This window comes from Saccopteryx leptura, chromosome 3 (genome assembly GCF_036850995.1).
Source record: "Saccopteryx leptura isolate mSacLep1 chromosome 3, mSacLep1_pri_phased_curated, whole genome shotgun sequence".
In the NCBI taxonomy this organism is placed as follows: Eukaryota; Metazoa; Chordata; class Mammalia; order Chiroptera; family Emballonuridae; genus Saccopteryx; species Saccopteryx leptura.
In genome coordinates this window covers 247,496,402-247,520,871 of record NC_089505.1, presented here as the reverse complement: position 1 = coordinate 247,520,871, position 24,470 = coordinate 247,496,402, and the positions used below count along the sequence as shown (strand labels likewise).

Genomic DNA, 24,470 nt, shown 5'->3' with positions numbered 1-24,470 from the left:
AGTCTAGTTAATATAAAGGGGACTAGTTAATATAAAGGGGAATGCTAAAAACTAAGGTCAGCTAGTATGAGAATCAGGCCGACCACAGGACAGACACCACCACTCAGAATCCAAAAACCTCGCCTCCTGCCCTAGTCTTGTTCTGCGCAGGCTCCGCCCGCCACGCACACCCACCTTTCCCCGCCTCTTCCGGAGGCTCGCCGAGCGCCTGCGCTGTCCGGTCCGCGCTTATTTGCGAAAGCGAAGGGACGAAGTCCTGCAGTCCGGAGACGCCGCGCGAATAGATGCGGCGGGTGGGGCGGTGGATGGAGGCCATAGCGTCCGCTGCAACGGTCGGGGCTGCGCGTGAGGAAGTGGCCGTGTAGGCACCCGGGCTGGGTGGAGACCAGCGGTGGAGGCCGAGCCATGGCTGGAGACTGGGTCCGCTGGGCTCCCTGAGGTGCTCTCCCTGAAATCCCGGGGAGCCGTGACCCATGGGCTCGCTGAGCAGCCGAGTGCTGCGCCAGCCGGGGCGAGCCCGAGCCCAGCAGGAGCCCGGTTCTGGGGCCGAGGGCTCGGTCCGACGGCCGGAGACTGGAGGCGACGCGGCCGGCCACGGCTTCTGCTACTGCCCCGGTAGCCGCAAACGCAAGCGGAGCAGCGGGGCCCTCTGCTACTGTCACCCCGACTCCGAGACAGACGAGGATGAGGAGGAAGGGGACCAGCAGCAGCGGCTCCTCAACACCCCTCGAAGGTACGTGGAGGGGCGCGCCCGCACCTGTTGGGCGGCTTCCGCGGCGGGACCAGGGGACTCGCCAGGCGACTGGTGTGCTTGGGGGGTGCGGCGTTCCCGGTCTATGGGAAGTGGACGTGTCCTTGACGAGGTAAATGTGGGAGCCAGCCCGATGCTAGGCGGGTGGAGAGCGCCTTGGGAGACGCCTCCTGTTCTGGATTATAAACCGCAGACGCTGCCAGGATGATGTTATGGACCCGATCTGAGACTCAAGCCAAGCCGAAGCTTGCGCCTCATTAAACCCTAGACACCACCGGCTGGCCGGCCTTCCGCGATACACCTTGGTCCTTCCTGAGTGGGTGGCAGTGGAATGTGTTGTTTTGCATCCGGCTGCCTTAAGTAGTCCAGACGGGTAAATTTAGTCTCTGAGACGGGCGCTCCCATTGTCGTACACTCAGTGTAGCGGAAATGAGAGCAGTTCTCCTTAACTGTAAAGGTGAAGTTTACCAGTAGTGTCCATATGTTCCTTACTGGAAACAGTCTTTCAAAGTCTCAAGCACTTGAACATTGGCCATGGGTATGTGTGAGGCTGTTCTGCAGCTTGCTTAGCCTTTTACGAAGAGTTGAAAACCAGGATACTGGCTTGTGAACTAGAATGTAGTTTCTTTTTTTTTTTTTTAGATTTTTTTTTAATAAATTTTTATTAATTTTAATGGGGTGACATCAATAAATCAGGGTACATATGTTCAAAGAATACATCTCCGGGTTATCTTGTCATTCAATTATGTTGCATACCCATCACCCAAAGTCAGATTGTCCTCCAGTCACCTTCTATCTAGTTTTCTTTGTGCCCCTCCCCCTCCCCCTTTCTCCCCCCCCCCCTCCTGTAACCACCACACTCTTGTCCATGTCTCTTAGTCTCGTCTTTATGTCCCACCTATGTATGGAATCATGCAGTTCTTAGTTTTTTCTGATTTACTTATTTCACTCCGTATAATGTTATCTGGAATGTAGTTTCTAAGTTGAAATCTTTTCACATAAACAGTCCAGTTGCTCTGTTTGTTTTTAAAGTTCATCAGTGGGGTCACATGGATTTACTTTTTTTTTTTTTTTTGTATTTTTCTGAAGCTGGAAACAGAGAGGCAGTCAGACAGACTCCCGCATGCGCCCGACCGGGATCCACCCGGCACGCCCACCAGGGGGCGATGCTCTGCCCATCCGGGGCGTCGCTCTGTCATGACCAGAGCCTCTCTAGCGCCTGGGGCAGAGGCCAAGGAGCCATCCCCAGCGCCCGGGCCATCTTTGCTCTAATGGAGCCTTGGCTGCGGGAGGGGAAGCGAGAGACAGAGAGGAAAGAGAGGGGGAGGGGTGGAGAAGCAGATGGGTGCCTCTCCTGTGTGCCCTGGCCGGGAATCGAACCCAGGACTTCCGCACGCCAGGCCGACGCTCTACCACTGAGCCAACCGGCCAGGGCCAGATTTACTTTTTTTAAATGAAATTTTAAGTGAATCAAAAAAACTTTTTTGCTACATAAGGGTTACGTATTGTAAAACAAAAGTATTATAGGTAACTTATGTTAATAGTTTGATTTATAAAAACTTTCATAGTTTATGTAAGAATGCTTACCCAAAACTGGATCCCCACTGTCAGGTTATTACCTGTTTTGGAAAGTCAGCATAATCTAGTTTTAACAGCTCGCATTCTGAGTTCTAGTCTATATGTCTATATTCTGCACATAACAGCCTTATTTCCATGTAAGTAAAATGGGAAACTAATAATTGCCTTATAGGATTTCACAAATATTAGAATGCATACTGTGAACACCTGGTATAGAAGCACTCAATACATATTGTTGCCTTGATGAATTGACTTCCTTTATTACAAAATGCCTCTATTTATCCTTGGCAATATAACCATACCACTTTATTTTAATAGGTGTTTAAAAGGTATATCTTTTTCCATCCTTTCTCTTTTTTCCTCTGTCTTTATATTTTAAGAGGTATCTTGTAGACAGCATATAGTTGAGTTTTTTTTTTTGTTTTTTTTTTTAATCTAATAGGATAATCTGCCTTTTTTTTTTTTTTTTTTTTTTTTTTTTTTTTTTTTTACAGAGGCAGAGATAGGGACAGACAGACAGGAACAGAGAGAGATGAGAAGCATCAATCATCAGTTTCTCGTTGCACGTTGCGGCTTCTTAGTTGTTCATTGATTGCTTTCTCACATGTGCCTTGACCGCAGGCCTTCAGCAGACCTAGTAACCCCTTGCTGGGGCCAGCGACCTTGGGTCCAAGCTGGTGAGCTCTTTACTCAAGCCAGATGAGCCCGCGCTCAAGCTGACAACCTCGGGGTCTCAAACCTGGGTCCTTCCGCATCCCAGTCCGACACTCTATCCACTGCGCCACCACCTGGTCAGGCTCTTTACTTTTTTTTTTTTAATTTTTTTTAATTTATTCATTTTTAGAGAGGAGAGAGACAGAGAGGGAGAGAGAGGAGAGAGAGACAGAGAGAGAGAAGGGGCGAGGAGCTGGAAGCTTCAACTCCCATATGTGCCTTGACCAGGCAAGCCCAGGGTTTCGAACCGGCAACCTCAGCATTTCCAGGTCGATGCTTTATCTACTGCGCCACCACAGGTCAGGCAATCTGTGCCTTTTAATTAGGACTTAGGCCACTTATATTTAGTATCATTATTGAAATATATATGGTAGGAGCCATCTGAAAGAGAGAAATCACAGTATAATTTGAATGGGAAAAATTTAATATAACCATTAATAGCAAGTAACTGGAAATTAACTATTGAATGTAAACTATTAAGGTAAACGAATCTATAATAAATGTAGAGAATATATAGAGAGCAGTCTCTACTTCTAAAGCTGAGACAGAATACCAAGAAAGGAACAAATTTGAAACAGGGCTGCCTTTTCCAAGCTGAGATTCTAATGTTAGAGGAGTTGTGGCTGTAACCCAGAAATGATGAAGTTTGCTGAGAGTGGTAGACTGGCAAGCAAGAAACTACCCACTAAGATGCCAACAAAATTTGGATGCTATCCAGCTTACAAAGCTGAAAATATTTACTGTCTAGACCTTTACAGAAAAAGGTTGACTGCCCTTAGACTCCATGAGTGGACTGGAATGGAAAGTCTTTAAAGCAAACCTTTATTAGGAAATGCACATCAGAGTTTAGTATATGTCTATTACTGAAAGATGCTTGGCTTATTTAGTCCAGTGTGGATGAAAGGTTTAAGAAAATATTAAGACCTAGAATTTTGGCACTAATATGCTTCCTGAAGTTGTCTGGTTTGCTATCCCACCTCTACCACTGTCCATGAAAAGCTTTGGCTTCCATGTCCACCTTCTATCTCATACAGTACCTTTTATCCACTGCATGCTTCACTTTACATTGACAAGATTGTTAAAACTCAGCTGTTCTGTAACCAGATCTTGAGTCTTTTTCCTCAGGTTGAGTGATCCTTGATTGTCTGCTTATATAGTGTATTTAAGAATGAGTAACTGGTGTGTGTGTGTGTTTTTTTGTTTTTAAATTATTTTTAGAGAGGAGAGAGAGAGGGAGAGAGACAGAGACAGAGAGAGACAGAGAGGGAGAAAGAGGAGAGGGGAGGAGCTGGAAGCATCAACTCCCATTTGTGCCTTGACCAGGCAAGCCCAGGGTTTCAAACCGGCGACCTCAGCATTTCCAGGTCGACGCTTTATCCACTGCGCCACCACAGGTCAGGCTGTGTGTGTACATTTTAACTGAGGAAACAGATCTGTTTCTACCAAGCCTCCCCATTGAGCAGGAATACTGACTACTAAGTTGTGTATGGGTAGGGCATGCTTTGTTTTAAAGCAGAGATTCCCAAACTTTGTTTATAGCACTCTGAATGTCTCAGTAATTTTCTTCATGGCACCTTTGGGTCCTAAAGAAATACCTCATTAGTTAGGTCCAACCAATGTGATAGTAGTAGACTGCATGGTATCCAAAAGACATTGTTGTTTCCTTCAAATTTAGAATATCCCACGTGCCTGAGTTGGCTATGTTGCTGCAGGTGGTTTGACACATGGTTTGGGAACCATGATTTAGGAAGAACAGGTTGGGAGCTACCAGACTACAGATTCTTCCTATGCCAGAATGAGGATTGCTTTGTCTGGGTCACCAATGCCTACACTAAAGTCTTAGATCTTTTTGATAGATTTGTTTTATTTCTTTCTAGAAGATCCTTGGACTCTTCATACCTGAGTTATCTGTACTCTGTGTTTATAGTGGGTGGAGAAGACCATTAAGGGAACTAGTTTCCCCATTTCTGCCTCACTTTCTTCTTTTGCCTTTTGTTTCCTCTGAGACCTCATCGTCCCAACACACACAAGTTCTGAAAGCCCTTAAAGGAACAACTTTCCCCATTTTCTGCCTCAGTTTCTACTTTTGCACGCACAGGCGCGCACATATACAGGTTCTGAAGGGCAAATGTGCTTTAGCCTCCATCCTAGAACTTCATGATATATTTTGGACTGTCCCCTTCTATGCTCTTTTCCATTTCAGTTTTTTTCTAACTTCAAGATCCATAGAATTCTCTCATTAGGTGATAAGCCCATCCTCACCTTTTTGCTGCAGTGGTCTTATTCCTTTCTGTACATTTCATCTTTTCATGTAAGTTGGGGAGGGTGCTATCAGGAACTGGAAACTACACTGTCTCATTTATTTCTTACAGTAACCCAAAGAAATGGGTACTATGGATGCCCTCTTTACATTGGGTAACTGAGCTATGGTGAACCTGGGTCTCGAACACAAGTCTGTCTACCACCAAAGCATGTGCTATTTTTACTGCTTTTTGGGAATGGATGTTAAATACCACCTGAAACAATTACTTAATTTTTAAAAATACTAAAAAAATTTACTTCTCGGCCTTTTGGCTAAGATCAAGTGTAAAAGTACTAAAAAATTTTAACTACCAGGAAAGATGTCAGGGTTGGCCAGGAATGTACAAGATCTTGATCAGCCTCTCCCTGGGGCTTTTCTTATTTACTGGACCATTTTGTGCAATGATTATCAGATTTAAACCCAAGATCTTTACAGATATAATGTGTGATGCTGCCCCAGTTAAAGTTAGGCGGGATGCCCAGCATTCACTTCTTGGCTCTGGTGGCCAATGCTCTGTTGAGCATAGTTTTGAGAACCTTTGGTCTCAGACTGCAAACCAATTGTCCAATGTTGGGGGGGAGGTGAAAGACATTTTTATTAGTTTTTAGAATAGTTTGGTACCAAAATAAAATTAAATGTAAATTATTTTTTAAATTATTTGGATGGGTGAAGTTTTTATTCATATCTCCATGTAACTGTATAGCAGTATTAATTTAGTTGTATTGAGATCCTCCATAGTACTGTCTTCTAAATAAAGAAATAAGTAAAAAACACTCTGAAAGCTTAAAAGTTATTGAATGGGTAATTAATTCACTTATTTCAAAAATTGAAAATTGTAAAAATATGTACAGTGAAAGGTCTTCCTCTCAGGCTTTCCCCATCTATCCATTTTTATCCCTTTTGGGAATAGAGAACCTTAGACATAACCACTTAGTTTTTTAATGCAGTCTTCCGTACATGAACAAATTTAAATATATATCCCTCTGTTCTTTTACACAAGTTGGCGTTATTTAATAGAAATTTAACAAAAGGAATATTTTGAGTTATATGCAAAATCAGTAAAACATTCAGTATATAACAGTTGCCTTTCTTTTAACAGGAAAAAATTAAAGAGTACATCCAAATATATTTATCAAACATTATTTTTGAATGGTGAAAATAGTGACATTAAGATTTGTGCTCTAGGAGAAGAGTGGAGCTTACACAAAATATATTTATGTCAAGTAAGTATTTTATTTTTCAATTTGAATAACCAACATAGTCATTTTAAAAACACTCAGACTCTTTAAAGTCATGTTCTTTATATTTGTATTTAATAGTAATCTTTTGCATGAATAGTGGTTAAGTTCTATCATCTGATTAAAAAGTCTCATTTTATTAGAAACATGGCAAACATTATTAGTGACAAGTTAGTTTGTTCTAGAAACATTTTGAATTTTCATTGTTATACAAGCCTAGGAGTCAACACCTTTTTCTCATTACTTCAGTAAGGTGCTTATTTTGGAGCCTTCTGTTGACAAAAGGGAAAAGTTGGGGGGGAAATGTTTAACATTAAAATTAAGATTGCTGAATTTGTTTAGTATGTGTGTGATTATTTAGTTGGGTGATTTCAGCTGGAATGTTGCTTTATAATTAACATTGAATGTGAATGAAAGTTCTTGATACTACTCCCTTCTCTCCTGGAAAACGCAGTTCAAGACAACATCAAAAAATTATATAGACCGCCTGACCTGTGGTGGTGCAGTGGATAAAGCATCGACCTGGAAATGCTGAGGTCGCCGGTTCAAAACCTTGGGCTTGCCTGGTCAAGGCACATATGGGAGTTGATGCTTCCTGCTCCTCCCCCTTCTCTCTCTCTGTTTCTCTCTCTCTCTCTCCTTTCTAAAATGAATAAATAAAATAAAAATTAAAATAAAAAAAAATGTTAATCCTTTAAAAAAAAAAAAAAATTATATAGACCAAGTCAGTTAAATGATATACCTATTTGATTTCTGTGCTGCAAATGTTAGTATCTGCTACCCCATTTAAAAAATTTTAAACTTTCAAAATAAAATATTGCTCTAATTTTAGGGCTCAAATTATTTATTTATTTACTTATTTTCATAAAATCTGTTTTCTTCAAATCATTGTTCTAGGCACTGGGAATAGAGCAGCGAACAATTCAGTTCTTGTTCTATGGAGCTTATATTTTCCCCTCTCTTTTCCTTTTTTTTTTTTTTTTTTTTTTAAATTAATTTTCTAAACTGAAGCTGGAAAGGGGAGAGACAGTCAGACAGACTCCTGCATGCGCCCGACCGGCCGGGATCCACCCGGCACGCCCACCAGGGGCGAAGCTCTGCCCACCAGGGGGCGATGCTCTGCCCCTCCGGGGCGCCACCCTGCCAGGACCAGAGCCACTCTAGCGCCTGGGGCAGAGGCCAAGGAGCCATCCCCAGCGCCCAGGCCATCTTCGCTCCAATGGAGCCTTGGCTGCGGGAGGGAAAGAGAGAGACAGAGAGGAAGGGGGGGGTGGAGAAGCAAATGGGCGCCTCTCCTATGTGCCCTGGCTGGGAATCGAACCTGGGTCCCCCGCATGCCAGGCCGACGCTCCACCGCTGAGCCAACCGGCCAGGGCCTCTTTTTGACATTTGACAATAATTACTGAGAGGACCATATAGTTTAAGGCAGGGGTCCCCAAACTTTTTACACAGGGGGCCAGTTCACTGTCTCAGACCGTTGGAGGGCCGGACTATAAAAAAAACTATGAACAAATCCCTATGCACACTGCACGTATCTTATTTTAAAGTAAAAAAACAAAACAGGAACAAATACAATACTTAAAATAAAGAACAAGTAAATTTAAATCAACAAACTGACCAGTATTTCAATGGGAACTATGCTCCTCTCACTGACCACCAATGAAAGAGGTGTCCCTTCTGGAAGTGCGGCGGGGGGCCGGATAAATGGCCTCGGGGCCGCATGCAGCCCGTGGGCCGTAGTTTGGGGACCCCTGGTTAAGGGTTTTTTTTAATTAGAAACATTTGAAGCCCTGGCCGGTTGGCTCAGCGGTAGAGCGTCGGCCTAGCGTGCGGAGGACCTGGGTTCGATTCCCGGCCAGGGCACACAGGAGAAGCGCCCATTTGCTTCTCCACCCCTCCGCTGCACTTTCCTCTCTGTCTCTCTCTTCCCCTCCCACAGCCAGGCTCCATTGGAGCAAAGATGGCCCGGGCGTTGGGGATAGCTCTGTGGCCTCTGCCTCAGGCGCTAGAGTGGCTCTGGTAGCAACATGGCGATGCCCCGGAGGGGCAGAGCATCGCCCCCTGGTGGGCAGAGTGTCACCCCATGGTGGGCGTGCCGGGTGGATCCCGGTTGGGCGCATGGGGGAGTCTGTCTGACTGTCTCTCCCTGTTTCCAGCTTCAGAAAAATGAAAAAAAAAAAAAAAGAAACATTTGAATGAAAATTTTCTCTAACATTTTAATCATAGTTTAAAAAATTATTTTTGAACAATTTTACTTTGCTTTTAAAGTATATAGCTGAGAATATATCAGAATATTGGTCTCAACTTGAAGATACAGTCCATATCTTTTTTATTACTTTATTAAATTATTGATTGATTTTAAAAAGATAAAGGAAAAGAGAAAGACAGACAAAAACACTGATTTGTTGTTCTACTTATTTATGCATTCATTGGTTGATTCTTGTATGTACCCTGATCAGAGATCAAACCTACAACATTGACGTATCAGGATGAAGCTCTATCCAACTGAGCTACCCCACCAGGGACAAATCTTCCTTTTTATTTTTTATTTTGTTTTGTTTGTTTGTTTTAGCAAGAGAGAAAGGGAGAAAGAAGCATCAAATTGTAGTTGCAGCACTTCAGTTATTCATTGATTGTTTCTTGTTTGTCCGTTAAGGCGGCGGGTGGGGAGGAAGTTCCAGCTGAGCCAGTGACCCCTTGCACAAGCTAGTGACCTTGGGCTTCAAGCCAGTGACTTTTGGGCTCAAGCCAATAACGATGGAATCAAGTGACCCACACTCAAGATGGTGAGCCTGTGCTCAAGCCAGTGACCTCAGGGTTTTGAACCTGGGACCTCAGTGTCCCAGGTTGACACTCTATCCACTGCATCACCACTGGTCAGGCACCATATCTTTCCCTTTTTTTTTTTTTTTTGTATTTTTCTGAAGTGAGAAGCAGGGAGGCAGTCACATAGACTCCCACATGTGCCCAACCGGGATCCACCCAGCATGCCCACCAGGGGGGCTATGCTCTGCCCATCTGGGGCATTGCTTCGTTGCAACTGTAGCCATTCCAGCACCTGAGGCGAAGGCCATGGGGCCATCCTCAGTGCCCGGGCCAACTTTGCTCCAATGAAACCTTGGCTGTGGGAGGGGAAAAGAGAGACAGAGAGTGAGTAGAGGGGGTAAGGTGGAGAAGCAAATGGGCGCTTCTCCCGTGTGCCCTGACCAGGAATTGAACCCGGGACTTCCACATACCAGGCCGATGCTCTAGTGCTGAACTAGCTAGCTAGGGCTCTTTTTAATCTCTTAAAGCAGTTTTGTCAATGTAAGGATGAAAATGTCTCTCCCTCAATTTGTGAATTTAAAGATAAGAATGCCTCTTTTCCTCTCAAGAAAAACTGGAATGATTATAGTGCAAACCACATGGTAAACTATAAGCCCCCTGAGGACGTAAACAGTGTGCTTCATTTACGGCTATATTCATAGTGCCTTGTATATAGGAAGTACTCAGAAAAAAGAAGTAAATTAGTTAATATTTGATCCATTCCAAAGTAATTCTGATTATGAGAGGTGCTATCTAGTAACTAAGACTTCCTCCATTATGGAAGCTTGATAAGAATTCAGGTTCATTTTGGAATTTTTCTGATTCGATAAAACTAAACTTGGGATTTTTCCTGATTTCTTGGGAATCATCCTATTAGTGTTGACTTAAGACTCTGGTCTGGAACCTTACAATCATGGAGGTACAGTAAGGATTTAACAGTTCAAGGGATTTTAGTCTGTTCTCTTCTTTCCTACATTTTTTATTTATACACCTTATGTGTTGCCAAATGTTTAAGTGGGATATTTAATTATATAACAATTTCTAAGTTTGAATTTAGAATGTTATTGACACAAGGAAAACATAAACGTAGTATACTCAGAAATTGTTTTTAAATAAGTAAAAAGCTAATGTGGTTCAAATGTATTACCATATAGTAATTTAGTTTAGATAGTGATACGAGAATTTGGTTTAGTTTTCAATAAATTAGAACTAAACAGAAAAACTTTAGAATACCTAGTTCTCAATTTCTTTTCTCTTATAAACATATATGGCAGTTCTTTTTCTCTTGAAATAATGTATGGGTTAGTTTCAATAGAATAGTTGGCTTAAAGTTAGAAATGGGGAAATAATTTAGAAGACACAGAAAGTACTAGATAATCATTGTGTTTTGTTTCTTTTCAGTCTGGCTACTTTTCTAGTATGTTCAGTGGTTCTTGGAAAGAATCCAGCATGAATATTATTGAACTGGAGATTCCTGACCAGAATATCGATGTAGAGGGTAACTACCACCATAATTATTACTATTATGCGAAATAATGAAAACATAACCTTTTTATTCTTTTGGTAGAAAATAAATATTTTCTTCTAATTTTGAAGCTAGAAAGAAACTCCATTTAATACCCCAAGGCGACATTATATTGATTTACTTCGTACTTTATCAGTTTTACTATCCCTAACCATTTTAGTCATGTGTGCCATGTTAATCTGTTTGTTTATGTTGTAAATATAATCTGCCTGGGATATGGAAGATGTAGGGTGAAGGAAGAAAAAGTATGACATTTATTTTAATTACATAGAGAAGCTGGTAAATAATATTAATTATTCCCTATATATGAAGACCTTTTCTGGGAAAAATAAGGGTATGAATTATATAATCAATGTTGATTTGGAGCTATAAGAGTTCTTAGATGGGGAAGCTGAGACCCAGAGGATGTAAGGTACTTATTTTAGATCACAGAGCAGTTTTATGAGCCTAGATCAGACTATAGTTCTCCTCATTGCTATTCCAGTGCTCCTTGTGTTCTACTTTTTGACAGCCCAAGTTGAGGTACCCAGTATTCACCATAGATAAAGAAAATAATATTTATAAAGCCAACCATGTGGAACATAGATGCGAGTACAGCAGAGAAAAGAATGGGCAGGCTTGGATAGCTGTTGTGGCTGGGTGAGAGTACGGCATGGATAAGACCAGGAGCTATTTCACACTGGCCCATGGTGAAGTTCTGGAAGCTTAAGGGTTAGGGTTATCAAAATCATGTGTCTGTACTTGTACTTAATGAGTGGTCTACTCAGTGGTATCTTTATAAAACTTTTTCCAAAAGTGTCTGAATTCTGAACACTAATTAATATCAAAATTAAATATAGAAGAATCCATTTTGATTTGGTAAGATAAATGGAAATTTATAACATTATTAAATAGCACCATTAATCAGTAACCATTATTAGCATTTTAATTAGTGATACTTCTCTAGATTTAACATGTTTTAGTGTGTGAAGATAGTTGTTATTTTTGTAATACATTTATAGATATAATTGTTGTTTCATTCTACATGTATACTTTTGCTTTTAGCACTGCAAGTTGCATTTGGGTCACTGTATCGAGATGATGTCTTAATAAAGCCCAGTCGAGTTGTTGCCATTTTAGCAGCAGCTTGTATGCTACAGTTGGTAAGTATGCACGTTATTCAAAGACAGGATCATACTTGTTTCTTTGTTTCATAATATCAATTCCAAAAACAAAAATAAAGCTTAGCTTTTTACAATTTTAAAAATAAACGTGAATTGTATAAATATGCCATTTGTGATGTCATTTAAAATGTTTAACCAAAAGCAATTTGTTGCATTGGAAGGGATCATGATGTTTGTGTAAGATGAATGCAAGTTATTTCTGTAAGACATCTTAGAATGACTATAATGAGGGAAAATTTACTTGTCTAAATTCATTTAATGATTTCTATTAATGATTTATTTTGTTATGAAGTAGATGGCTTATAATTACTAATTCATTTAGTTCATGGGTTCAAAAAACAAATACTACATAAACTTTTTCTTAATTATGAAATAACTATGTGTAAATGTATATAATCTATTGGTTGAAGGACAGATTTGTTCATTCAACAGAAGAGTATTGAGCCAAAATAGGCATAAAGATCCAAAGGTAAATTAAGAATTGTCCCCACCTTTAAGAAGTTCACAATGTAATGAGTGTTGAGCAGGAGAGAGAGGGTTGATATGCAGACCCAAAGATAAAGTAAGAGTTGTCCAATATTATAGGTACGATAATAAGCATCCTGTAGGATATCGTGGATGGGCGAAGTGGTCAGTTCACCCTGGTGGTGTCAAAGAAGGAAGTTGTGTTTAAGGTTGTGTCTTGAAAACCAAAAAATGTGTTTCTTTTGCAAAGAAAGAGAGGGGAAGGAGAGCATTTCAGATAATAAACTAAGACCTAGTGATGTGAAACTATGGAGAATTAGAGAATCTGAGTGGAACATGGCTATAGCATAGAATATAAGAATGATTGGAGAGAGGGAGGCAGAGACCAAATCATGAAAGTCTTCTATACCTTTTTAAAAGTTTATACTTTATGTATAGATACTTTTGGAAGATTTTAATCAGGGGAAAGACAGAGTTATGTTTTAGAAAAAATGCTTAAAGAACATGGGAAGGATAAGATAGAAGGAAAGATGAATATAAAACCTATTGTAATTGAGTGAGGGTCTAAAGTAGGGTCATAACATTAAAAATGGAGAGGAAAAACTGATTACCAGAGAGATTAAACAGGGATAATCCACTAGACTTGGTGACAGAGGAGATGGTTAATAGGAAAGGAGAGGAGTCTAGAATGACTTTCAGGTCAGTTTAAAATCCTAATGGAGTCAACGATTTATTTTGATCTTTAAAAATTTAAGTTTTCTTTTATGTGGCATTTGTATACTGTTTTATTTGAAGTATTAGTGAGTATCTTGCTAAATATACTTGGTTGTGGTTGATTTTTAAAATGTCTTGATCCTTTCAATTCTCACTTTCACTAAGTATATTTTCTAACTTTAGTCCTTTTTTGGTTTTGCTCTAAATCCACTTTCTGCATTATCTTTATGACTTAACTATTTAACCTAATAATATACTTGCATGAATATATTTCAGAAATTTGAGTAAAAAGTGACAGTATTCTTTGCATATATTGAATAAAGTTTGTTTGAAATCTGTCTAAACATTTTAGATTAAAATTTCAATGCAAGTTTAAAACAAAAATATATTTGATTTAGGAACATCTCTTAGATATTGATAAATGTTTTAAACTTTAATGAACACTTTCTGATGATTCATAGTTTACTTGCCTAGCTCATCACATGGTATATGTAAAGAGATCTTAATTTTAAAAGAACTGGCAATACAGTCAGAATGTTGCTTAAATTGGCAAAGGTCCCATGGAAGGGAAGAATAGAAAAGAAAGAGAATAACAAGATTCATTTCTACCTCTCTGCTCCCCCCCCCCTTCCATTTTCAATTTCAAGTATTTAGTTGAGTACTTGCTGGATTTTTTTGATATTTTTACTGGACTTCTGAAAAGCTCAGGCTTGCTGTACTTAATGAGTTTTCTTTCTTCCTTTAAAAAAAAAATATGTAAAAGCACATGTTCAGAGCTGATTTTCACCACATAAAATGGGCCTTTCCAGTGCTTATTTATATTTACAGGATGGTTTAATACAGCAATGTGGTGAGACAATGAAGGAAACAATTAATGTGAAAACTGTATGTGGCTATTACACATCAGCAGGGACCTATGGACTAGATTCTGTAAAGAAAAAGTGAGTTGCCCTTTTTGTTTTTCCTTCCATCCCACTTTTAGGAATTTGGCTACTTTGTTTTCCTAAGAGAATGTATAGCAATAAAAAAAGACAAAAAAGACGGGAATAGAATTTTGTTTAAAAGGTTCCTTTTTACATGTGGACAAATGACTACATTTCTCAAAAGAGTTATCTTTGTAAGTGACTATGGGTGGGTTATACATGCTTATAAAAATTGTGGTCACTCTTTACAGTAGATTTTCTATAAAATCTTTCAAGTACTAGGCATACTAAACATCATATCAGTGCAACTACTGACAATGTTTTTAATTCTTGAGAATTACAGTACCCATTTTCAAACGATAAAGTAACGGAAGTATATAAATCCTTTCATAAGCCATTTAATACAATCTTGAAATGAGATTTTCTTAATTAGAAGTGTTCTTATTAATATAAAGGGAATCTTAACTGCTGACAAAAATAATACTAAATTTTCAAGTGTTAAATTAAAATTTTTGAGCATGTCCTGGCAAGACTAATATTGGTTTTTTTTAACTATACGATATAAGTTATACTTAATAAATCATGAATGCATGTTATATAATGTAATAATTCCATGTTTTAATTTCAGGTGTCTTGAATGGCTTCTAAATAATTTGATGACTCATCAGAATGTTGAACTTTTTAAAGAACTCAGGTAGTTGAATTTTAAATAACTTTGTAATCATTCTAAAATAATGTTTTTACTTTCTAAAATACGCAAGATACTTTATATAAAACAAAAATATATTATTTATGAAAAAGTATACAATTTAATGAAAACTATTGTGACTGCATCCATGAACTGATGAAATGCTATATAAATTTCTTTGCTGTAAATAATGTAATGTATATTATATTGACTTTTAACCAATTTTGATAGAAAAGTTTATTGCTTCTATAATATTATAGAAAAGTCTCAGAGGTTACCTCACTTTTGCTGGGCTCTTAGAGAACCTAAGTTTATTTTAAAAACCACCTTTAGGCCCTGGCCAGTTTGCTTAGTGGATAGAGCATCAGCCCGGTGTGCTGATGTCCGGGTTCCGTCTCTGGTCAGAGCAAGAAGCGACCATCTGTTTCTCCCCCCTTTCTCCTCCACCTCACAGCCAGTGGCTCAGTTGGGTTTAAGCGTCGGCCCTAGGTGCTGAGGATAGCTTGGTTGATTTGAGTACTGGCCCCAGTTGGGGGTTGCCAGGTGGATCTCAGTCAGGGTGCATGTAGGAGTCTGTCTATCTCCCCTCCTCTCACTTTAAAAAAAACAACACATGTTTACAGGCCCTGGCCAGTTGGCTCAGTGAATAGATTGGCCCTGGTGTGTAGATGTCTTGGATTCAATTCCTGACAAGATAAGTGACCATCTGCTTCTCTCCCCCTTCTCTTCCTCTTTCCCTCCCACAGCCAGTGGCTCAGTTGGTTCGAGCAGTGGGACCCAGGTTCTGAGGATAGCTCCATTTGCAATGCATCAATCTCAGGAGCTAAAAATAGCTCTGTTAATTGGAGCACATTAGTGCCCAGACAGGGCTTGCCAGGTGGATCCCAGTTAGGGCCCATGTGGAAGTCTGTCTCTCTGTCCCCCTCCTTCACTTTAAAAACAACAACAATAACAAAACAAAAACGATTGAAAACTTAAGTTTGAGGAACTTGTAAACTTTTTGATAAGCCTAATAAAATTAAATTCACAATTAGGTTGGCCTTCTGAATTAAGTCTGCTTACTATTCCTTTCTTCCTTCCTTTTACAAATACTTCCAGAATGTCCACTGTATAAAGGTTCTGTATTAGGGATTGTGAACCATATAGAGATGATTATGTCGCGGTTTTTGCCCTCAAGGAGCTTATTTGTAGGAATGGGGGAATCTGAGAAATTCAGGGTGGGAATGGTCTTTTAAAGGCCAGTACTGTAGGCTTTATAGTCATTTTCAAGTTTGCATGTCCTTTACAGTGGTGCTTTTGAGACAAGGGTACAAATGTCCCTAAGTAGTTTGTGACATTCCAATGGAAATGTACAAACCAAATGACTTAAAGCAGAGATTTTCAACCAGTGTGCCACAAGAATTTTTAAAACATGCAATACCTGACTATTTTAGTCAGGAGCACTGACCTCTTTTCCCTTAGACTGTCAAATAAAAAAATGACACAACCAACAACAATAGCTGTGTAGTGTGAGTGAATCAAAACTATACCCATTTTTTTGTAAGATCATCAAAAAAATAACATTTTTTAGTGTGCCACAGAATTTTAGTAATTAGTTTATGTGCACCTGAGATGAAGAGGGTAAAAAATCACTGACTTAATGTTGCATAACTTCCTGGGGATGTCAGTTTTACTGATCAGGGGTTGCATGGGGGGGGGGAGACATAGAAGATAGTTAAACACTTTTATGTTTAAATATTGTACATTATAGAATAGAGAGAATTCTAATTTCTTTGAATTTTCGAGATAAAATACAAGCATTAATAAAAATGTTATTTTTATGTCTAGACCACCTTCTGGATTCCTAGGTCCTTTTTTTTTCCCTGCCTTTAAGAGCTACTTTGGTAGAAAAGTTTGAGAAGCATTATTTTACCAAAGACAGGGGGGAGGAGGGATCATGGCATAAACAAAGCTCTGCATTATGTTTGGTTTGAAAATCATTAGAAACACTTTAATTTTTTCTTTTTATAATTTCTCATTAAGCTTTTCCAAAAGGAAGACAAATCTTAGTGATCTTTAAAAACTCATATGCTTCCTTTTTCTGACTTAAAGGAAAGAAAAAGGAAAATAACTGGTGATAGTATTTTCACTCTAAATTTAAACTAACACATGTTTCTTAATTTTCCTCTCTTTTATGGTAATAAAACCATGTTTTATGACAAGCTGTTCTCTTAAGCCTATAGATGAAAGGTTACTTTGAAGATTAGCTATTTCATTGTATTTTGAGAAGTGTCTTTGTTTTTTTTTAATATTTCATAGGGTGGTGGGGGGAGGCTGACACTTTATCAGAGCATACTAAAAGTTATCTTTTAGGGACCTTGCTTTACTTGGATTAATTAGCAGGTCAGAACTCCTTTGGATTTCCTATCAGTGCAAAAAGAAGACCTTTCATAGCACACTATCTGAATTAGCCCTGTGTTCTGATAGATTATTTTCTAAGATTCCTTGTCTTGGGCTAAAAGACTGATTTAATTTTTTGTTTGTTTGTTTTTTTCATTTTTCTGAAGCTGGAAACGGGGAGGCAGTCAGACAGACTCCTGCATCGCCCAACTGGGATCCACCCAGCATGCCCACCAGGGGGCGATGCTCTGCTCTCTGGGGCGTTGCTCTGTTGCATCCAGAGCCACTCTAGTGCCTGGGGCAGAGGCCACGGAGCCATCCCCAGCGCCCGGGCCATCTTTGCTCCAGTGGAGCCTCGGCTGTGGGAGGGGAAGAGAGAGGCAGAGAGGAAGGAGAGGGAGAGGGGTGGAGAAGCAGATGGGCACTTCTCCTGTGTGCCCTGGCCGGTAATCGAACCCGGGACTCCAAGACTGATTTAATTTTTAATTCCATATTTTCTTTTGATAAGAAAGACTTAATTTTAGCCCCCCCTCCAGCCTCTTTTAGCCTATGCATGAAGATAAACTCACCACCTCTATTTTATCTTTTCTAGTATAAATGTCATGAAACAGCTCATTGGTTCATCTAACTTATTTGTGATGCAAGTGGAGATGGATGTATACACAGCTCTTAAAAAGGTATTGACGCCTGACCTGTGGTGGCGCAGTGGATAAAGCCTCGACCTGGAACGCTGAGGTCGCTGGTTTGAAACCCTGGGCTTGCATGGTCAAGGCACATATGGGAGTTGATGCTTCTTGCTCTTCCCCCTTTCTCTCTCTCTCTCTCTCTCCTCTCTAAAATGAATTAAAAAATTAAAAAAAAAAGGTATTGACATAGTATGATGTGTGTAGGCTATCACTTCAGCATTGATTGTAATAATGAAAAAACTGGAAACAGCTTTTTTCATTATTGTTCAGTGATAGGGAATGGTTATAAGAGTAAGAAAAGTAAAAGGAAATATGCCAAAATGTTAAAAAGTCTTTATGTTTAGGGATTTGGTGTTATCGTGAGTGATTTTAATTTCATTCTTCATACTCTTCTATCCTAGGAATACATTTGTTTCTTCCCCAGATTTTTTTCAACAACAAATATGTTATTGTTATGTTATTTACATAATCAGAAATGTTAAATGATTTACAGTTAACTCTTGAACAACTCAGGGGTTGGGGCACTGAAACAAACCTCCCTACAACCTGCAGTCAAATATTTGACTCCTCAAAAACTTAGCTACTCATAACTATTAATAGCCTACTGTTGACCAAAGCCTCACCAAGAACAAAACAATTTGCACATATTTTGTATGTTATATGTTATAAGAATACAGAATAGAGAAAAAAATGCTATGAAGAAAATTATAAGGAAGAGAAAATATATATTAGAAAAAACTCCACATATAAGTATATCTGTGCAATTCAAACCACTGTTGTTCAAGGGTCAACTGCATGTGGTTTTCAGAAATGTTTTCAAAGTTGAGCTTTAGTTGAGTTAATGACTACGATAAAATTTTCATATGTACCTTTTCTAGAAAATGTTGAAATTCTTTCAGAGACCTTACTTGCGTTTCAGGCATATGTTTCATCTCATCCTTTTGAAAGGTTTCAACATTTTAAATGTAATTTTATTTTCACAATTTTCTGAAGAGACAAATTGGCTATTTTTGTAATTTTTTCACTTTTTAAATTATTATTATCATTATTATTATTCTTGTTGGGTAGAGACTAAGATTTAGAATTCTTAAAATTACTAAGTGGCAGACTTGAAGAAGAACCCAGGTATTACGAGTCCTTAATCCATTGCTTTTCCCACTGCATAATTTTGCCTTTAGCCTTTTGTCTCCAGCATGAGGTCTGCATTTAACATAGTTGTGAAATCTGGGGGGATGAAACACCTTCTATACTGCTCACAAAAATTAGGCGATATTTCAAAGTGACTATGAAGTGATTAAAAAAAGAAGCATTTGATTTTTTTGTTGTTTTTTAATTAAACAAGAACATCAGCCTGACCAGGTGGTGGCGCAGTGGATAGAATGTTGGCCTGGGATGCAGAGGACCCAGGTTCAAAATCCCGAGGTTGCTGGCTTGAGCGTGGGCTCATCTGGTTTGAGCAAGGGGTCACTCACTCTGCTGTAGCCCCCCCCCTCAAGGAAAGCACATATGAGAAAGCAGTCAATGAACAACTAAGGTGCCGCAATTCTTCAGTGAAGAATTGATGCTTTCTGTCTGGGTCTCTTACAAAAAAAAACAACATCAGAAAAGCAAACGACAAGTCAAAGAAAGTAGTTCGATTATGCAAATGAGATGCAAAGCCAACTTTTATTTCATTGGTGAAAATTCACTATACAAAAGGCTGAAAGTACTGGAGTATCTGCACGTTCCCCGATCCCCTAATTTTTGTGAGCAGTATAGTTACATCATTGTGGTTGTTTGTATGGTAGGATGAGATCCTTTTACTCTTTTTCTTCAAGTAAGTTTAGTAACAGATTATCTAATAACTAAAGTAATGTTAGCTCATTTCTATCTCTGAGCCACTGGTAGTATTCATACTTTCCTGTTGTAACTGCTGTTATGCCAGTAATGATAAATGCTTATTGTGTGCCAAGCACTATTTAATGAATGTTACACATACTCTTTTAATGTTTTATGAGATAGATATATTATCATGCTTATTAAACAGATGAAGAAATTAAGGCCCAGAGAAATTAGGTAATTTTCCCAGCTAATAAGTAGTAGAGTCAGGATTTAAAAATCCATGCTCTTGCCCTGGCCAACTAGCTCTGTTGGTTAGAGCATCTTCCTGCATGCAGCACAGGTTGCCAGTTCAATCCTTGGTCAGGGCACACACAGGAACAGAACAGTATTCCTGTCTCTCTCTTGCTGTCTTCTTTCCTCTATCTAAAAGCAATAAAAAATAATGATAAAAAAAAGTCCATGCTCTTTACTACTCTGCATATTATCTCAACAGCAATAAAACAATAAGAAACTATAAGACAATGAGAAACTCCTTTTTTCTCCTAATTTCTTATATTTATAATCTCACATAGTATATAGTGAGTTAATTGATGAGTAGAATAAATTAATATAAAGTTGCTAATGTAATATATATTAAAACTTTACCTTTTTAATAGTGTAACAGTGTACAGTATTTGAGACCATAAATTCTTTCAATAATTAGTTCATTCTTTATCATTCACCTAGTTTTTATCTTTGGATGACGAATGCTATGATTAATTTAAAGTTTGTAAGTATGTCATGTAATATACTGCTCACAAAAATTAGGGGATATTTCAGAATGAATATGAAGTGATAAAATATCCCCTACTTTTTTGTGAGCAGTGTAGTTCTACATCTTTCAATTGCTAGTAATGAAAACGAAAATTTTTAGATATTAGGTTTTATGGTAGAAGCTGTTTGAAAATATAAAATTATAATATGATGAAGTCTTGTCATTTTTTTCTTATTTTCTTTTTCATCCTAGTGGATGTTTCTTCAACTTGTGCCTTCTTGGAATGGATCATTAAAACAGCTTTTGACTGAAACAGATATCTGGTTTTCTAAGAGGAGAAAAGGTATGCCTGAAATTATTATTGAAAACTTGTTTGTTTTAATTGCAATTAAAATCATTACAGAACTAGAAAGCTTTAATGCTAGAGAAGATGTTAGTAATTTTCTAATTCAACCCCTCATTTCCACTGAGAAAATTGATACTGGGTAAGAAAAATTCCTTGCTTAGTATTAACTGAATTATTATTCCTTGAACCATGTTTTGATGCCCCAAACTATTGTTTTTCTCATTTTATCACCAACAGATGTTGGTGATGAAATTTGTCTTTTGTTTGATCATGTGGAATTTTCCCTAACAAATTAAACCTTGTATTATTAGGCATCAATTCTTAACATGGGGGGCCCATGGACAGGCTTCTGTCTTTAACCCCTGAAAGTGGATGCAATTTTGTCTGTGTGTATTGTATTGGGGGAGGGTTTTCCATACCATTCATCAGATTGCCAGAGGAGACTGATCTAGAGTGGGTTAAGATCAACTGCCTTACAATCTTTCTTATCTGGACAGAGGTAGAGCATGCAGTATATTTTTTACTTTGCTAAAACATATACAGAAAAAAAACTTAATGGCCCTCAGGTGAAAGAAAGTAGATAACTTTTAATCCTTAGTTCATGATTTTCTTAGTTTCCTGTCATTTTTGGTCCATGCACGGCCATCTTTTTTGTTTATTTTTAATAATAAAGCAAACCTCCAAATATTAATCCTCAAGTAGAACATTAAAAACTGCAGTCTGCGTATGTGCTTTATTCCTGTTGTGTTTGTTTGACTTTCTGCAACTACTGTCTTGGATTTTGGGTTTATTATTCCTTTGCTTTAAAAAATTGTTATTGCATGTGTATGTATATCTTCACATACATCATGTAGTGGTATACTGGTAAACTGACTTCTGAAAAAATAATCCCTAATTTCTAGTACTTTTTAAATTTTCATTTTACAATTTCCCCAACATGGCTGATTTCAAGCTACCAACATAATATCCTTGCATGTGGAATTGGGAAAAAATGCAGACCATCTGCTCCTGTGAGCCAGTAGAGCCAGCTCCAGCACACCCCAGGACACTGTATCATTTTTTTAGTTGTTACTGAACTATATAATATTGTGGACTTGATTTTCATTTCCTTAAAACAGAGAGATTGAAGAGCTCTTTATGTGTTTATTGGCCATGCTTTCTTTTCTGTGAAATACCTGTTCAGGCCATTTTCCTATTTTAATATTGTATTCTTTTCTTAATGATTTGTAGGCATTCTTTCTATATATATTTACAATATATATATTTATACGCTTTTTTTTGTATTTTTCCGAAGTTAGAAGCTGGGAGGCAGTCAGATAGACTCCTGCATGCGCCTGACCAGGATCTACCCGGCATGCCCACCAGGGGGTGATGCTCTGCCCATCTGGGCACTGCTCCGTCTTGGCTGGAGCCATTCTAGCGCCTGAGGCAGAGGCCATGGAGCTATCCTCAGCGCCTGGACCAACTTTGCTCTAGTGGAACCCTGGCTGCAGGAGGGGAAGAGAGAGATAGAGAGGAAGGAGAGGGGGATGGGTGGAAAAGCAGATGGACGCTTCTCTTGTGTGCCCTGACTGGGAACCAAACCCGGGACTTCCACACATTGGGCTGACACTCTACCGCTGAACCAATTGGCCAGGGCCTCTTTATATATTCTTGAAATCAGTTCTTTGTCATAAATATGTGTTGCTCTATCTTCTAGTTTGTAGGTTATCTTTAATGAATAGAAGTTTTTAATTTTAAAATTTAGTGCTCTTTGTGTCTTGTTTAAATCAATTTTGTAGAATTATTTTTTGTATTGAGATTTTCTAGCTTAAAGCCAGATAAATGATAATTTATCAAGCTCATGAACCAAAAATGTCTAAAGGACGATACCAATAAAACCTAACTTGATATACTTATAGACCAAAATACTAAACTTTTATCTTAAATCTTTAGTACTATATTATAGTAATTAAAGAGGGATCAGAGAAGAACCCTGGCCAGTTGACTCAGTGGTAGAGCATCGGCTAGTGTGTGGAAGTTCGATTCCCGGCCAGGGAACACAGGAGAAGCGCCCATCTGCTTCTCCATCCCTCCCCCTCTCCTTTATCTCTCCCTTCCCCTCCCTCAGCACCATTGGAGCAAAGTTGGCCCCAGGTGCTGAGGATGGCTTCATGGCCTCTGCTTCAAGCGCTAGAATGGTTCCAGTTGCCACGGAGCAATGCCCCAGATGGGCAGAGCATCACCCCCTCGTGGGCATGCTGGGTGGGTCCCAGTCAAGCGTATGCGGGAGTCTGTCTCTCTGCCTCCTGGTTTCTTACTTCAGAAAACTATATAAAAAAAAAAAAAAAAAAAAGAGGGATCAGAGAAATTATCGGAGAAAATTAAAACGGGGAGAGATATAAAAACTGAAAGAGATAAGGAGGGTGGAGAAGCTAGAAAGATGAAGGGCTCAATAGAAACAGTAGATGTTAGGTAAATGTTGCATAAAAACTTACCCTTATTTGAGCTCCAGATGGATTAACCACAGCAGTCCATCAGAAGAGAAATTATTCTGTAGCCAAAGTGACAGAAACCAGAATAAGAAGCAGTAGTCCACTTCTGGTTTTCTCACATTAGGGTCTCCAACCCAGCCTTTGTAGTGTAGAAGTGTACAGTTTATTTTTATTTTTAAAAATTTATTAATTTATTTTAAATGAGAAGAGGGGAGATAGACAGACTCCTATATTCAATCCAAACCGGGATCCACCTGGCAACCCATCTGGGGCTGATGTTCGAATCAATCAAGCTATCCTTGGCACTTGAGGCTGACGCTCAGACCAACTGACCTATCCTTGGTGCCCGGGGCCAGCGCTCAAACCAGTCGAGCCACTGGCTGCAAGAGGAGAAGAGGGAGAGAAGGGGGACAGGGAGGGGAAGAGAAGTAGATGATGGCTTCACATGTGTGCTCTACTGGGGATTAAACCCGGGACGTCCACACACAGGCTGACACTATCCATTGAGCAAACCAGCCAGGTTCTTAAATTTAAATTATTTTAACAATAAATACTACCTACATGTCAGATCCATGGCTATAATTTCATTATATCTTTTTTTTTTTTTTAAGTGAGAAGTGGGGAGGCAGAGAGACAGACTCCCGCATGTGCCCTACTGGGATCCACCCTGCAAGCCCACTAGGGGACGATGCTCTGCCCATTTGGGGCCGTTGCTCCATTGCAACTGGAGTGATTTTAACACCTGAGGCGAGGCCATGGTACCATCCTCAGCACCTGGGCCAACTTGCTCCAGTTGAGCCATGACTGTGAGAGGGGAAGAGAGAGAGAGAGAGAGAGAGAGAGAGATAGAAGGGAGAGGGGGAAGTGGGGAGAAGCAGATGGTCTCTTCTCCTGTGTGCCCTGGCCAGCAATTGAACCCAGGACATCTACATGCCGGGTTGATGCCCTACCACTGAGCCAACTGTCCAGGGCCCAATGTCATTATATCTTATTTTGTTTTTGAATAGAGAATAAGTTAACTAGTGTTTATCACGTGTAGCTAAAGCATAAGTTAAAAGAATCCCAGAGACATTTCATGACCTGTGTATCTTTTGAAGACCCCTGAGTGAGGCATTGGGCTCTGGAGTCCTACTGGAGCTTTCAG

General features: G+C 39.2%; 1 protein-coding gene across 4 annotated transcripts in view; it reads left to right on the top strand.

Moving 5' to 3' along the window:
* The first annotated feature begins 214 nt into the window (after positions 1-214).
* GMCL1 (germ cell-less 1, spermatogenesis associated) overlaps positions 215-24,470 on the top strand; it is a 47,284-nt gene continuing 23,028 nt past the window's right edge. For all 4 annotated transcript variants that reach the window (XR_010750405.1, XM_066378081.1, XM_066378080.1 and 1 more), the window contains exons 1-8: positions 215-733; positions 6,445-6,568; positions 10,790-10,886; positions 11,958-12,055; positions 14,084-14,196; positions 14,807-14,872; positions 17,838-17,922; positions 20,759-20,849. Coding sequence is in view for 3 of the 4 variants with exons in the window: in XM_066378081.1 (XP_066234178.1) it covers positions 474-733; positions 6,445-6,568; positions 10,790-10,886; positions 11,958-12,055; positions 14,084-14,196; positions 14,807-14,872; positions 17,838-17,922; positions 20,759-20,849 (934 nt within the window). In the remaining variant the exon portion in view is untranslated. The remainder of the gene's footprint in view (positions 734-6,444; positions 6,569-10,789; positions 10,887-11,957; positions 12,056-14,083; positions 14,197-14,806; positions 14,873-17,837; positions 17,923-20,758; positions 20,850-24,470) is intronic.